This window comes from Babylonia areolata, chromosome 8 (genome assembly GCF_041734735.1).
Source record: "Babylonia areolata isolate BAREFJ2019XMU chromosome 8, ASM4173473v1, whole genome shotgun sequence".
In the NCBI taxonomy this organism is placed as follows: domain Eukaryota; kingdom Metazoa; phylum Mollusca; class Gastropoda; order Neogastropoda; family Buccinidae; genus Babylonia; species Babylonia areolata.
In genome coordinates this window covers 42,183,424-42,200,103 of record NC_134883.1, presented here as the reverse complement: position 1 = coordinate 42,200,103, position 16,680 = coordinate 42,183,424, and the positions used below count along the sequence as shown (strand labels likewise).

Genomic DNA, 16,680 nt, shown 5'->3' with positions numbered 1-16,680 from the left:
ATAGAATTTAAAAAAGAAAGAAAGAAAAGAAACAAAGGAACCACTGAGAATGATTTTTTTTTTTCAAAAGTGGAATTATGACAAAGCAAGTCCAATATGATTGGAAGCATCATTGCTACGAAGAATTTTGATTAGCTTCGTCTAAAAATGGAGCAACTATGTTTTTCGGATACTTTTAGAAACTCCCCTGGAACATCATTTTCGACGAATTATTTTAAATTAAGAAGAAATGTTTATAGTTTTTTCGCTTTTATGCCTGATTTGTATGGGAGACCAGAACACGTTACCATTTTTTCTTCTATTCAGAAACAAAGGTTTCCGCCAGAACGCTTACAGCTTAATTGCTTTTCGTTTTGTCTTCAAGCGCTCTCTGACCCTTGACCATTTCTTCCCCTGAGCCACCCGTTTGTATTGCCCGTAATCTGTGTGAAAGCACACACACACACACACACACACACACACACACACACACACACACACACACACACACACACACACACACACAGATTGATTGATTGATTGATTTAGTGTACATGCTTCTACTTTAAAAACATTGTTTGCAGAGAACAGATTGTACCTTCACTCCACCGGGTTTCCCTCCACTCACCCCACCCCTCCTCTCCAAGTCGATAGCACTCAAGTGTGAAAAGAAATCTCTAAAAAAGAATGTCTGCAATCACCAGAATGACTGTTTTTCGCTAATGTCATCAAGAAATCAAAATACGGTTAGAAATTTCATTATGTTTTCATATCGATCGTTCAAAATTAGAGATATAATGCTTTCATAGAACACTATATCTTTCTTTCTTTTCTTTTCCATATATGAATTCATATCAGTACTTGTATTTCCCAGTGTCTTATTTGTTACACGCATCCCTCTTCATGAATTACCCGCTTTCCACTTTCCAGATTGTGTGACGGGACATTAAACAAAATTCCTCCTCCTCCTCCTCCTCCTCCTGGTACCTCCAGATATTTCATTTCTAGTTCTCCGTTCAGCGTTGTTTATGTCATTTTCAGTGTGTCCGTAAAACACCTTGAATGATCATGTTAAAAACATAGTATGATGAGAGAGAGAGAGACGTTTATGTTACCTTTACTTAGTGTCAAACCAGAGAGAGAGAGAGAAAGAGGAAGAGAGAGAGAGCGAGAGAAAGAGAGAGAGAGAGGTGGGGGGCGGGGAAGGGGGTGTGGGGCAGAGGACTCTCACACTCAGACAACAAAGCACATAGTTTTTATTATGATTTATTCTGCTTCAAAACATCAGTGATTGATAAGTGTAAACTATGCCGAAGTTACTGAAACGTGATGATGATGATGACGACGTGTGTGTGTATGTGTGTGTGTGTGTGTGTGTGTGTGTGTGTGTGTGTGTGTGTGTGCGCGCGCGCGCGCGTGCGTGCCGCGTTGCCTGTGTGTGTATGTGTGTGTGTGTGTGTGTGTGTGTGTGTGTGTTTGTGCATGTGCGATACGAGCGTGTGTGTATGCGTGCGCACGCTTAAAATGCTCTAGATCTTAATTGCCGATTAACGGATTTCATTCTGCTATTTGCAGGGACACAGCCATGTTAATGTTGAATCCTCGGCTTGAAGCATTACACTAGTACTGGAACAAAGTGAAATCAAAACACTGCAAACATCACCACAATGCAGAAAAAAAGAGTAATTAGTACGAATATGGTTCAGAGTAGCTCTGAATAAACAAAAATCCCCAAACAAGCAATAAACGCATTGACCTATAAAAGACCTCACCCCCCCTCAACACCCCCCCCCCCCCCCCCCAAAAGAAAAAGAAAAAAGAACAACACTCACACAAACACACAGTGACATACACACACAGAGTGACACACACACAACACACACACACACACACACACACACACACACACAATCAACTTTCTGTAGCTGTTTTTTTAATTTTATTTTATTTTAATGTTTTAGAGAGAGGAAAAAGTTTACCACTGATACAAAAGTCCATTCAGTCTGCATCTTGCATATAATGGAGGCAATTTTAACAGCAAATACATGAAAACAGAATAAAACAACATCAACAACAGCAAGAAAAAAGTAAGGAAAAAAAAGAAAGAAAAAAGAATAGTATCTCGGCGGGATCACACCTTGGATCAAATGTCCATATATTTGGAGAAAAAAAAAGAAGAAAGAAAAATAAAACATCGTAGCTTTAGTCGCTTGTAAAGATTACAAGGGAACGGATACGTCCTTCAGTCTTAAATAATACTTCATTTCAAGATGGTTTTAAATCGATCTTTTTGTTGTTGACAACTTTGGGTTTTTTTGATTTAGCAGAGAATTAAATGACTATAAAAAACAGACAGGGCTATAGCCATAAAGAACACAGCACAGTCGGCAGAGCATACTGACACTTCTTGAAAAAAAATCAAAATAGTTTATCTTCGGATGTCTCTGCCCAATATCTTCAGATGTCTCTGCCAAATCCCTTTTACAAAGCACAAGAGTGTGTACGGAGAGAACAATGAAGAGAATCTTGGATGCTGAAATAATTATATCCCACATATTGTTGTGTATATATGCAATATATAAATAATACATTGTCCATAGATATGCTGTAATATGCCTTTCACAAGCAGATAAATGTCATATATGAGCATGCCATACATACTCCAATGGGAGTGGGGGCAGTTCGAGAAAGAGAGAGAGAGAGAGAGAGGGAGGGAGGGAGGGAGAGAGACAGAGAGACAGAGACAGAGACAGAGATGAGGGTGGTGGGGGGACCACTCGTACTTACATCGGCGAATATAGGCAGCTAAATTATAACAGTTACAAAGAAAAAGAAAAAAAAGCTGTGAAGGTGGGGATCCCCGATAGCTCACAGTCCTTTGGTTTCAGGGGTCACAGCAGCAGCAGCAGCAGGAGTTGGGTGGTGGTATGGGTAGTTGGGTGGTGGCACAGCTCCCGCCGGGTACTGCGGGTACATGGGGTACTGAGCGCTGGTACCTGGAATCAGTCAGTCAGTCAGTCAGGCAGTCATTGTTTTGACACGTAGGCCACTGATGATCACTGGCGATGCGAAGAATGAACGAAACTGTCAGTCGGTATATATAGTGATATCATGCTGAGTGGAAACAGTCTCCGGGGTATCGGACAAACAGCTCTCCCCAAAGGCTAACTTACCAACCAACCAACCAACCAACCAACCACCCAGCTAACATGTCAAAGGCCAGGAAAAACAAATAGCTGATTCGTGTGTCGTTAGACTTCGTGCAGAACTTGTTGACAGAAAGTGGGGAGACACACACACACACACACACACACACACACACACACACACAGAGAGAGAGAGAGAGAGAGAGAGAGAGAGAGAGAGAGTCATGATGAAAGGCTAAGACATTTTCAGAGATGGACGGAAAACACGCGCGCGCAAACACACTCTGAGCCGGATATCTGCTGTCTGTCTTATCTTTCCCTGTGTCACACAAACACGCGCACGCACTTTTGCGCGCGCGCGCGCACACACACACACACACACACACACACACTGACACACACACACACACACACACACACACTGACACACACACACACTGACACACACACACACACACACACACACACACACACACACGCTCACACAGACGCCTTCCCTCCCGACACGCACCACCTCCCTGGGCCCTCCCTCCACACACAATCCAATACCATCATCCAGAGTTTTACCCACCACATTTTCCCGCCCCCATGTTTCCCCCACCCCGGGGATCCACCCACCCGAGTAAGCCACGTTGGTGGTGTAGGGAGGGTGAGTGACTGGAGCCTGCCCAACTACCTGCCCCTGATGGCTCTGTTTCTTGATGAAGCAGCAGATGGCAACGATGATGAGGGAGATGAGGGCGATGCCGCCCAGCACTCCCCCCACGATGGCCCCAATCCTGCGTTTGGGGGAAGAAGGGGTACAGCGTCAGCAATATAATACCACCACACAGACAAGTTGGTGCAGAGACAGGAAGGATGGGTGGATGACACGGACATGACGCGTTCACTAACGTCACCGTCAGTGTCATGTTCGTCGTTGTGTCGTCGTCTCCCCTCTTTCTCTCTGATTACTCTGTATGTTAGTGGTTTAAGGAGTAAAGAAACAACAAGAAACCAAACTCGATGAGAAAGGTAATGTCTTTCATAAAAAAAAATATAAGGGGGACTTTCCGCGCTTTCTTGCTTTCCCACGTGTTCTTGCATTTCCATCCTTTCTCGCGAAAAAGCGTTTGGGTGTGGGACTGCGAGACCGTGCAATGCTAAGAGGGGTCACTTCTGGTTGGAAACACGTACATATCGGGAACAAAATAAACATGAATAAACGAATAGATAAATCACCAATAAAAGAAAGGGGTAAGAAAAACTGGAAATTTACAAGGGATATTTAGAGGAAGACTACATCAACATCAGGAGCTAACTATCTGTATAACTAACTGAACATTAAGTGATTAACTATTCGAAAGAGCGATACTGACAGCCATGACGCAGTTCCGCAACAGTACTGGTAGGGGTATGTCCCACAGCAGTCGTAGGGGCAGTACGTCGTTTCATATGTATATCCAAACACGTTGTATTCTTTGTCCGTCGTGCAAAACTCTCCTTTGCAGCCTGTACAGACACAGATTCAAGGCTGAAGATACAAAACTCAACGTTCAAGTTGCATTATGAACATACAAAGTAAAAGTCACCAGATAAATATCCAGTTTTCAGAGTTGTAAGATAAAAATTCAAGATAAAAAAAAATCCATTGAATGATGTCAAAGGGTAAAGATTAGAGTCGATGTCATGCTGTTTTCAAAGTAGTGAAGGCAGAGAATTCTCCCTCTCGCGATTTCGCTGGAGAAAATCGATGACGTTTGAGTCAGTGTGAAGGCGATCAAAACGAAATAGAACAAAAAATTAAGAGACCCTCGGAGTTTTGAAAGGGATGCATTGTTTCAGCAACAGAAGAATATTACATCACTTGAAAATAAGATTACGGAAGCGAAATGCAGTCAGAAAACAAACCAACCAACGTAAAAAGAAAACCGGACATTGAGCTAATTTTCCCTTTCGATTGACTGTGTACTGAGCGACAGGGAGACCTTACGCGTTTGTATGTGAAATGCCTCCGTTTTACAACATATCAGGGACACAAGTGGTCAGAGCGTCTGTTTGTTATCAGGAGCGCTCCGTGAGGTCCATGGTTCGAATCCCGACTTCATCTTGAGGGTTACGGTTGGCGACTTTTCGCGTCACCCAGGCCGTTTATCAACGACAAACGATTCTAGAGGTGCAGTTCCTCTTCTTCAGATGCGTAACTCAGACGTCGAAGTTTCAGTCTACGAACGCAGAAGTGCTAAACACCGTCTATAGCTGGTGGGTTGTGTGTAAGTTACATATTAGCGGGTTGATAGGCCTAGGGTGAGAAAAAGTTGGGGGTGGGCGGTTACCAAGACATACACAACGGATTCAAATCATATTTTTGCTTACTAACAGAAACGAGTGTTTTGTCGAACAGAAAATTGTGTGCTGGAGCTTTTAGCACGCTACATTCACCATCGGGATTTTCGTTGTTTTACGACGATAATATAGATCTGATAAACTGACAAACATTTTGTCTTCGATCATCGGGATTTTGTTGTTTTACGACGATAATATAGATCTGATAAACTGACAAACGTTTTGTCTTCGATTATCGGGATTTTGTTGTTTTACGACGATAATATAGATCTGATAAACTAACAAACGTTTTGTCTTCGATGATCGGGATTTTGTTGTTTTACGACGATAATATAGATCTGATAAACTGACAAACATTTTGTCTTCGATCATCGGGATTTTGTTGTTTTACGACGATAATATAGATCTGATAAACTGACAAACTTTCTGTCTTCGATCATTGGGATTTTGTTGTTTTACGACGATAATATAGATCTGATAAACTAACAAACGTTTTGTCTTCGATGATCGGGATTTTGTTGTTTTACGACGATAACATAGATCTGATAAACTGACAAACATTTTGTCTTCGTTACGACTTTTCGGCTACGATAAAATGACGATTAAAAAAAAAAAGACAATAAAAACAAACAAACAAAAAAACCCCAAACAAACAAACAAACAAAAACGCGCAGCGTTGGGAATAGTATACACGATAAAGGAGAATATATTAAAGAAAAAAAAAAGGCGATTCACTGTCGGATTCCGTGAAAACAGACTCTCATCTTCGAAAACTGATGTTGCTCTCCAGACAGGCCTAATGGCGGGAGTTTGGGTAGTTGGACTCGTTCGAAAACCCGGAAACGTTTTCAAACACGTATGCGTAGCGTGGCTAAGTCTAACATACAGATAGATTGTGGACCAAAGACTTATTCATTTGCTGGTCAGTCGTGTACAGTTGATAGCATGAGATTACGCAGCTTCCATCACCTCCTTTCAGAGATATGTTATCGCGAACATAGATAATGATGACAACAACAACAACAACAATAATAATAATAATAATAATAATAATGATGATGATGATGACGATGATGATAATAATAATAATAATAACAAATTGTAACAGATTGCAAACTCCCCAAAGATGGGCCATAAGCGCCTCACATGAAACAGTACATATTATATTAGTGCATTGTACAACACAAGAACACATGGAAACACAGGAGTGGAAAACAAGACCAGTATCCACAAATATAACAAATTACAGACATATAAATAATCGCAAGAAAAAGGCACAACACACACACACACACACACACACACACACACACACACACACACACACGCACGCACGCACGCACACACTCAAGCACCAACTCACAAGCACACACACCACATGAATACTCCAGTAGCGGGGAAGGGGGGTGGGGGGGGGGGGGACACAGGGGAGTGCAGAGGGTGGGAGGAGACAATTCATAGAAGTATGTGGGCGAATGTGCATGAAAAGACGAGACTTCAACCTGTACTGACTATTGACCACTTGGAAGAATGTTGATAGCGTAAGACCTTCATACAGAGTGTAAAACACAGTAGCTTTTCTGCGTGTTCGGTCATAATTATTTTGAAGTATAACGTTTTAGATGAGACTGAGAGAGACCCGTTGTATTTTTTTTTATTTTTAAGTTGTATATTCAGATTGATGTTCCATACACATGGTAGAATTTTGCTAATGCTGACAGATATATGCAACAATGTAACTTCCATACTAAGCGGAAGAAGTTCCTTTATTATTATTATTATTATTATTATTATTGTTAGCATTTACGCATAATCTTGAAAATAAGCTCTAGGCGTTTTCAAATAGAACACATGTAAATATCAAAAAGGAGAAATTGAACACAAGATACCAAACATTATTAAAAATTATTCACCCCCCCTCCCCCCAGTACACACAAGCACACGCGCACGCACACACACACACACACACACACACACACACACACACACACACACACACAAGTCATAGCACACAGTCGTAAATAGTACACAATGAAAAATACAACCAACAATTTCTGACACTATCAAAACGCACTCACTCACTAATAGTCATTTTTGTTCATACTGGAAAGGGATGAGCTGTTGAGAATTAATGAGCAGGGGAAAAGGTGGGTCTTCAGACTGGATTTGAAAGACTGCAGCGAAGATGAGTGACGGAGAGGCCGAGGAAGTTGATTCCAACTTGCGTTGGCCATACGTTTTGGTTGGAGCATGGGGGAGCCTAAGCATACGGGTGTCAGAAGAAGAGCGGAGTTCCTGTTTGAACTAAAAAATGATATAACGACTGCAAAAATGAAGAGTTTAGTATGCCCGATAAAAATGCTAAGTTCTTTAAATAATTTTGAAATTGAAGTGTAATAGTAACCTGATTGTGCAAATAGTTTAGCTTCTTTGTAATCTTTTGTGCCCTTCACAGAATTGCATTGTCAATAAAAAGCACTGATTTTCTCTCCTATTTTTGAGCCAAATTTGGTGTCGACAAATTTACTATTTCCAGATAAGTTAATTTGTTAAAGTTTACAACGGACACACACACACACACACACACACACACACACACACACACACATACGGAGGCACACAGAGTGGCACCGATGTCAGAAACTTGAAACACAAATTTACTGTTTCTGCTGAAATTATATCCCAGTGGCAGGTAATGGAGAACAAGAACATTTCTAAGAAAAGTTTATTTCTTCGAAGTGCCAGTGTGTGGGTGGGTGGGGGCGGAGGGTGAAAACACAGGGGTTAATGATAACTCTTGAGTGATAATGGATGAATAACTCTTCAATGTCAATGAATGAATGAATGAACTTTTTACTGAGGGGAAAAAAGGAAAAAAACACTTTTGGCTTGTTTTCAACCTGCCTTTATATTAAGTGAAAATATAAACACGTAATACAAAAAAAATTAACATTTCAAATGGAAATTTCAGATTGTGTGAAATAAAATGCTAATAAAAACAACATAATTACATGCATACATATTACTTTCAATAGACAGATACAAAACTCTGCTGCCCGACTCGTCCTCAGAAAGAAAAGATCTGAGCACATCACTCCTCTTTTGCAACATCTCCACTGGCTCCCTGTCTCACACAGAATAAAGTACAAGATCAGCACTCGATGTTATAAATGTATTCACAAATCTGCCCCTTCCTATCTCTGTGGTTGCCTTCACCTCTACACCCCATCTCGCTCTCTACAATCGGCTTCGGATCCACTCTGTTTGCGCATACCTAGATTCAAACACTCGACTGTTGGCCACCGCTCTTTCTCCTCCGTCTCTGGACCTTGTAATTTTTGGAATGAACTTCCTCTTTCACTTCACACTCAGCTCTTTCAAGTCTGGCCTTAAAACCCACCTCTTCCCACAATAGCCTCCCTTCCCTGCCTCTTCCTTGTCTTAAGTTTTTCCAGTTTTAGAGTTATATGCATGCGTTTGAATGACTGGTGTGAACGCTCTTTGATTTGTCTCTGCACACGATTCAGCGTTATATAAATATAATGATAACAAAAAGCGTTTAGGCGTGCCAATATGAAAATCGACCTGGGCTTTTTCAAGCAAGACAGTCCTGATCAAGTCTTGCCTGCTGTGACAGTGTAGAAACAAAACAGATAGCCTGCACTTAGAAGTCGTTTACCGGAGACTATGATTACGACTCATACCTCACACCAACCTTAAAGAATGTCCATAACTAACACGAATAGATGTTAGACGGCCTGTCACCTGTTATTATAGAGTGAGTGCTAAGACTGGTCTCTGCCCGGACCAGTATTCTGTGTGTGTGTGTGTGTGTGTGTGTGTGTGCGCGCGCGCGCGTGTGCGCGTGTGCTTGTCTGTATGTTGATTTACATTTATTTGCTTATTTGTTTATTTATTATCATTACTGTCTTTCTATTTAATTTTTTTTTATATAATAATAATAATTATATATATATATAATCATATACACATTTTTTTCTTTCAAGCATTTTATTTTATTTCATTATCTATCTGCTTACCTTTATTATATATTTGTTTGATTATTTATTCATTAATTTCAAACCACATTACTTTGATACTGAATGTTGCTTACGTAGGATAGGCTGCGTATGAGAGAACGATAAACTGAAATGAAGCATTTCCATATCGCAAGACATCGACGATAAACGCTATGGAGATAACGTGCGTTAGTGCGAAGAACAGCACACTGTCTCTCGCATCATTCTGTTCCCGGACGATGTTTCATCAGTAAATCGAAACAGCTTGAATAATGACTTCGATTTTCTATTAAACAGAATAGTCAGCCAGTCGAAATATTTATTAAAGGATGTGAAAATGCATCTTAAAAAAAAAAAGAAAGAAAAAAGACCTAGATCTCCTGTTCATCAATATATACAGCGTGTTGAATTTGTTTATTCAGGTAAATTATGCATGATAATGAAGCTTAAGAAAGACCTACATGGTCATCAGTATAGCTGGCTTGCTGATTTTGTTTAAAGTAAATTTTGCATGACAATGTAGCTTAAAAAGACCCAGATTTTCTGGTCATCTGTTTAGTTGGCATGTTGAATTTTTTGTTCATTAAGTAAATTATGCATGATTCATGAGTAAAGACAGGCGAAATTGTTCCTGGTTCAGAAAGAATTAAGGTACTTTGAATGTCAGTGGGATTTTAGGGTGAAGAGGAACACACATTTTCTTTCTGATATTATTTAATTAAAGACAACAAAACAACACTTTGGTACAGAGCCGCAACAAAACAACACCCAAGAAAAGTGTACAGCAATAAAGAAATGTACACATAATGTATATGTATATTAAACACACATACACAATCACACACACACACACAGAAGAAGAAGAAACAAACAATTTTTTTTTTTTAGTAGACACACTACAAATAACACACTAAAAACTTACCCGTGAACAACACAAAAAGAATGGCCGCGAAAACGAGAGCAGCAAATCTGTTTCTCGCCATGTTCACAGAAGCGACACAGGTGTACTTTGGCACAACAGCCAGCAACAGGCTCTGCTCCTTCTCTGGCTTGTGTTCACCAATCACAAACGCAAGCGCGGGTGTATAAGGTAAAAAGAGAGCGTTTCAAGATCCTGGTTAGGTGGGTGAAATTTGAGATAGGCCCATTGCAATACCTGTCCTGTGGGATCGAGAAAGGCACAGCGTGGCACCTGCCTACAGCTTGGCTTGCACATGCGCAGTGGTTTTCATTATTGATGGAGGCTTCCTCTCGGGTTCTTTCCGGTCATCAGGTAGCTGCGTTACGATAGTGGATGCAGGGGAGCAGAACGCCCGGCAAAAATCGTGATGTCATCACTCCACCAACCCGGACCATGCTTTGTTCATGATTGTCAGAATGTTAATACACTGCACGAGCCCGTAAATGTATGCATAACACCATACACGGAGAGGCGCGCGCGAACACAGACACACACACACACACACACACACACACACACACAAGCATCACCCCCACCCTCCCAACAAGATCCCACATAAGCGCATGCACATACATGTAGGTAAATATGCATGCGCACACCCACACCTGCAAGCGCATTTATATACACACACAGACACATACACACATACGCGCGCATGGTAGCATACACAGGAAGACAGAGACACTCACACACAGAGAAGAACTAAGAATATTTAATCCATTGACCCCTGTTTTTTGGTACGTAGGGTATACATTAAAAATTTATGGTATTATGGACACACACACAGAGATATATATTTCGTGCAAACAGCAACTCAGAAAGTGAAATTGGTAATAAAAACAGATAAACAACGATCATGTCATTTTGTAATTTTCCCCATTATAATGACTTTCCACACTTTCAAACACACTCTCCTCCCTCCTTCCAACACACTGCAAAAAAATCGCGAAAGATACCGACCCGCAGTTTTGGTCAGGAAATTGGAGCAGCACACCCACAAATGTATCCTCAAAGTGGTGATACTTGGCTGTGTTGTCCAGTCTTCCCATTTAGTTTCAGTTTCAGTTTCACTTTCTCAAGGAGGCGTCACTGCGTTCGGACAAATCCATACACGCTACACCACATCTGTTGAGCAGATGCCTGACCAGCAGCATAACCCAACGCGCTTAGTCAGGCCTTGAGTGCATGCTTACATATTTGTGTACCTATGAAAGTGGATTTCATTTTACGTAATTTCGCCAGAGGACAACACTCTCGTTGCCATGGGTTCTTTTTCAGTGCGCCAAGTGCGTGCTGCACACGGGACCTCGGTTTATCGTCTCATCCGAAAGACTAGACGCTCAGTTTGATTTTCCAGTCAAACTTAGGAGAAAGGGCGAGAGCGGGATTCGAACCCACACCCTCACGGACTCTCTGTATTGGCAGCTGAGCGTCTTAACCATTCTGCCACCTTCCTCTTCCCATTTAGGCCCGTGGCACGCTTTACGAAGCTGGCCGCGGGCCGAAAAAACCCCAACAAAACAACCTCCGCTGAGAATCGAACCCGCGTCCACCTAGCCGACAGTCCGTGACGCAAGTCACTTGGCCACGATAGCTGGTGTTACAAAATATTTCAATGATGATAATAGTTATAATAGTAATGATGATAATAATAACGATGTTGATGATACTACTACTACTTCCACTGCTGCTACTAGTCACGTTAATGTCATTATTATTATTATTATTATTGTTGTTGTTTTTGTTGTTATTATCAATAGTAGTAGTAGCAGTAGTAGTAGTTGTAGAAGCAGCAGCAGTAGTAGATGAACAACAAATACATGGAGGCACGCATACACACACACACACACACACACACACACACACACATACCCGAGAGCGCCCCCACCACCTCACCTTCTCTCTCCACTTAATCACACTTCGGAATTGCGCAACAAGAAATAAACAGAAACTTGATCTGACCCCGCCATTCCAGAACCGGCCTTGCCCTTGTGTTTCAGTCACGTGATCAAGGCCATCATTTTGCATTGCACAGGTATACTCGGCAAAGTCTAAGAAGGATCCTTTCTGTTTCGTACCTAAACGTGGTGAAACTTTCGCAGTGTGATTGCACCTAAGAGCATGTAACCAGGGAAAGAGATTGCACCAAAGAGCATGTAACTGGGGAAAGCGATTGAAACAAAGAGCCTATAACTGGGGAAATAGATTGCAACAAAGAGCCTATAACTGGGGAAAGAGATTGCACCAAAGAGCCTGTAACTGGGGAAAGAAATTGCATCAAAGAACCTGTAACCAGGGAAATAGACTGCACTAAAGAACCTGTAACTAATAGGGCTCATTGTTTCTTCACGTTAACTGCGAAAAGCAGCCACTCCCTTCACGGTGTAATAGCCTGAAACTACCCCTCCACCCCACCACCCTACCACCCCTTCACCTCCATCTAGGCTCGTTTCGAATGACCCCCGACATCAACATTTGTGGCAGGTCAAGATCATCCCCAACCCTCCCCCCTACCCCAACTCGCCACCCACCCCACACCCTTCCGATTTGAAATTACCAATTTTTTTTCGGATTTATTCTTCCAGCTATTGAAAATGGCCGAACAGCAAAGTGAGAGTTATATCGATCAATGGTTTTTCCCTTGCAATGGGAAGTCATTTTACAGTCTTTTGTGAAGGACTATGACTGTCAAACTAGGAGGCAAGATTGAACTGGCTCTATGTGTGCTGCAGCCTTGGGGTTCTAGTTGGCCTTTGGGAACTATCCCAACGCCGACTGTCCTAAAACCCTATTGGCCGAGAGTAGGGATGTAACTTGGAGCAAGACACTCTCCACTATAATCAAATTCTAGCACGCCCAGATAGTCGGGACAGCTGTTGCCTCCTCTGCTGTTCTGATGGTCATAGTCGGACACGACTGACTATCATACGTGGGGAAAAAAACCGAGGGCGGTTCGTTGTGGGCTTGTCTTTTCTTACCTCCCCCAACCCCCTCCTTCCATCCTCACCCCCCTTTCATTTTGAACACTGAAGCAGTTTAGTTTCATCGAAGTTTGATTAAAATGAACGACGTGGGCAAAGTGGAATGTTTTGTTTTTGATTCTCAGCAATTGTTGCTATGTATAAATGAGGCCGGAAATCGCTGAAGCGTAATGCTGAGCCTTTGTTGTTCTCTCTCTGTGTCTCTCTCTGTGTCTCTGTCTGTCTGTCTGTCTGTCTCTCTCTCCCCCCACCCCTCTTTACTTTTCTGGACTGTGTGTGTGTGTGTGTGTGTGTGTGAGAGAGAGAGAGAGAGAGAGAGAGAGAGAGAGCGCCCTCCTACGGTGTGTGTGTGTGTGTGTGTGTGTGTGTGTGTGAGCACCCTCCTGTGGTGTGTTTGTGTGTGTGTGTGTGTGTGTGTGTGTGACCGCATAACAGGCCTGTTTAGATTTCCCCATATCTTAGTCTTTGATTATGTGTGTGTGTGTGTGTGTGTGTGTGTGTGTGTGTGTGTGTGTGTGTGTGTGCGCGCGCGCGCGCGCGCGTATGTGTGTGTGTGTGTGTTTGTTTGTCTGATTTTGTGTGTGTTCGTTCTTTTGTTGATCCACAATTGTGATTTTAGACGAAACCATCATCCCATCCCACCCATGCCTTATTACTTTCCCCGTTCTTCTATCGTAAGTTAACATAAAAGAAGGAATATAAAGAAGATAAAACAAACTAGTCAACCAGTAAAATTGCAACAAAGAGCCAGTGGGGCTCCTAATTAAACTATGAACTTTTTCAAACAAATGTTGATTATCATATAAAACGTTTCTAATGGAAGCAGATGGAACTGCAGAGTCTGTAAATGAAAGGGATAGATATGTTTTCAACTGTTCACATTGATAGATTACCGCAAATGCAAGTCACATTAGAAGTACATTTTGTTTTTATGGCATCTACTCGAAGTCTTTGATATCAGACTAGTGAGCCTTCTGCAGTTTGTTTCAAGAGAAAACATGCGATCAGTTTTGCGCGATCTATTTTTAGTATTTTTTCAGACAGGGGCAGACTCCTGTTTCAGTTTACTGACATGGTTCCAGCAAGTTTTCTATAGTAGGGAATAACCTTCTTGTAATGAATATGGAATACAAGTTTCTGTGACTTTGTAAATATTCATTGCGACTTTTTTTCGCACATTGATCCACCCGCTCAGTTCCAGCGAAAATTAATCTTTGTACCACGGATGGTCCAAAACAGGGGACCAAACTACAGTCATATCACGCATACAATTTACTTTCTCCCACAGAGCGAATTCAAACAGCTGCCAAAAGCAGTCTTTGAAGGGTTTCTGTTTTACATCTCCTTTTCAGATCTTTGTAACAACCCGCGCTTGTATTCCCCCACTATAATGTTGTCGAACGGTCTTAATTTGGTGAACCGGTAGCAGATGGGATCTCTTCGGAGATCCAGTAAAGGCTACTGTACACAAGACTTCCTCTGTGTTAGAGCTTGTTTGCCTGACAATGCATGGTTTATAGCGGCTGAGTTGTGCTGAGCACTCGTGCTTTGTATACATTTATTACCTCCCTTGCATCCTTTTCGAATCCCCAAGAGTAAGGTTGCAAAGATAGATTATTTACGTGGTGTTCTATTTGTAACCTTTTTTTTGTTGGTCGAACAGTATGGTTTTTTGTATTGTTTGTTTACCTGTTCTTTACTTTGGCTATCATGGGCTGCTTTTGGAAGTCACTGGATAGTGATTTTTACCATGCTATGATTGATGTCTTTGGATGACTTGCTGTAGGGGATAATAGTTCACTGCCAATGCCGAGACATCTGAGGTGTCCACAGGGGACGAAACTGCAGTCATATCAGGCACACAATCGGCTCATTCCCGACACAGAGAATTCAGATAGCTCCCGATTGCAGTGTTTAAAGGGTTTCTGTTTTACATTTCCTTTTCTGATCTGTCCAAAGTTATTTTTGAATAACGGAAATCTTGTTTAGATGCTAGTTTGAAGGATTTCAAAGAAAAGAAGAAACACTAGCAGTAGCAATTGACCTTGAAGATGCCTACAATAAAGTCCAGTTTGCGCACCTCATGGAGCTGCTACTAAGGTATGGAGTAAGTTTGACACTGACAAGATGGATAGCAGCAGCGCTTCAGGAAAGAACCGTCGTCCTACGCCTCGGAGTTTGGATGTCTGCACCTTCTAAACTATCCATGGGACTGCCACAAGGGTCTCCACTCTCTCCTGTCCTCTACAATGTCTACACGAAGGGCCTTGCAGACGTAAACAACAATGGAATTGCTCGGGTGCTTACCCTTGCGGATGATGGCCTGGTCTTCCTTCAGTGCAGACCAGAAACAAGTTAGAACAGGTCAAGACCTACTTCAAAGCATTACAAAACCCTCAAAACCCACTGCATGACGCAGTCAAAGAACCAAAAGGCAGCCGTCTAGGACGAGGAAGATCATGGATGGGGCTAGCAGAAGACACAATCCAGCTAGTATGCCGACTACAAGACCTGAAAGAAACAAAAGAATGGGAGAAAAACCCCGAAAACCTCAACCATCTATTCAACACAGTCATTTCACCCACTCTAGGAAGACATTGTCGGGAATGGCCAGAGGACATCATCATATACACAGATGGCTCAGTCACCAAAGACCAGTCTGGTTGGGGATTCACTGCGAAACAAAATGGAAAAACAATTTGGGAAGAGAATGCTGCCTACAAAGTCACAACCTCCAGCCTAACGATGGAAGTTGAAGCTGCGACACATGCCCTCCAGTGGCTATCGTCAATCCATACGCCCGGAAACCAACATGCCATGATTCTAACCGACTCAATGAACCTCATACAGAAAATTGAAAACGGAATGGGAAGCCCAGAGTGGCATAAGGCAATGCGCAACTTTCAGATTAAAAAACTCACATGGTCATACTGCCCGGGACATGCAGGTGTTAAGGGAAATGAGCGAGCTGACAGACTTGCTGGTAACGCAACACCAACGAGCGGCCTACATCTAGGAAAATCGGAAATCCTCAGAAAAGTCAAAGAATACCAAAAAGAACAGGTACAAGGCCATCACACCATCGATCGCCTCAAAGAAATAAAAGCAGAGAGAGGGAGCGGCCGCAAGTCTAACATGAAAGGTACAGCACGATGCTTTGCAAATCAAACAAATATCGGCATCATTTCCAAACCAACATTACGCAAATTTCTTCAAAACGGAACAGAGTCTCTGTGGGCCTTTCCAAATACAATAGACTGAGCAACACA

At 42.1% G+C, this 16,680-nt stretch overlaps 1 protein-coding gene across 1 annotated transcript; it reads right to left on the bottom strand.

Annotated features, from left to right (window-relative positions):
- Positions 1-1,407: 1,407 nt before the first annotated feature.
- Positions 1,408-10,633, bottom strand: LOC143284824 (uncharacterized). Its single transcript, XM_076591876.1, has 4 exons — positions 10,392-10,633; positions 4,484-4,616; positions 3,744-3,904; positions 1,408-2,975 (listed from the first exon to the last, which is right to left on the bottom strand). Exons 1-4 carry the CDS (start codon positions 10,450-10,452, stop codon positions 2,848-2,850), a joined length of 483 nt encoding a protein of 160 aa, XP_076447991.1. The 5' UTR covers positions 10,453-10,633; the 3' UTR covers positions 1,408-2,847.
- Positions 10,634-16,680: the final 6,047 nt, after the last annotated feature.

What these genes read in the sequence shown, in the direction of transcription:
- LOC143284824 (XM_076591876.1), bottom strand. Translation starts at nt 10,452, where the DNA reads ATGGCGAGAAACAGATTTGCTGCTCTCGTTTTCGCGGCCATTCTTTTT. An exon ending in TGCGGAACTGCGTCATGGCT is followed by an intron (nt 3,905 to 4,483) that starts GTCAGTATCGCT and finishes CCCCAAACGCAG; the next exon opens with GATTGGGGCCATCGTGGGGG. An exon ending in CACCAACGTGGCTTACTCGG is followed by an intron (nt 2,976 to 3,743) that starts GTGGGTGGATCC and finishes GACTGATTCCAG; the next exon opens with GTACCAGCGCTCAGTACCCC.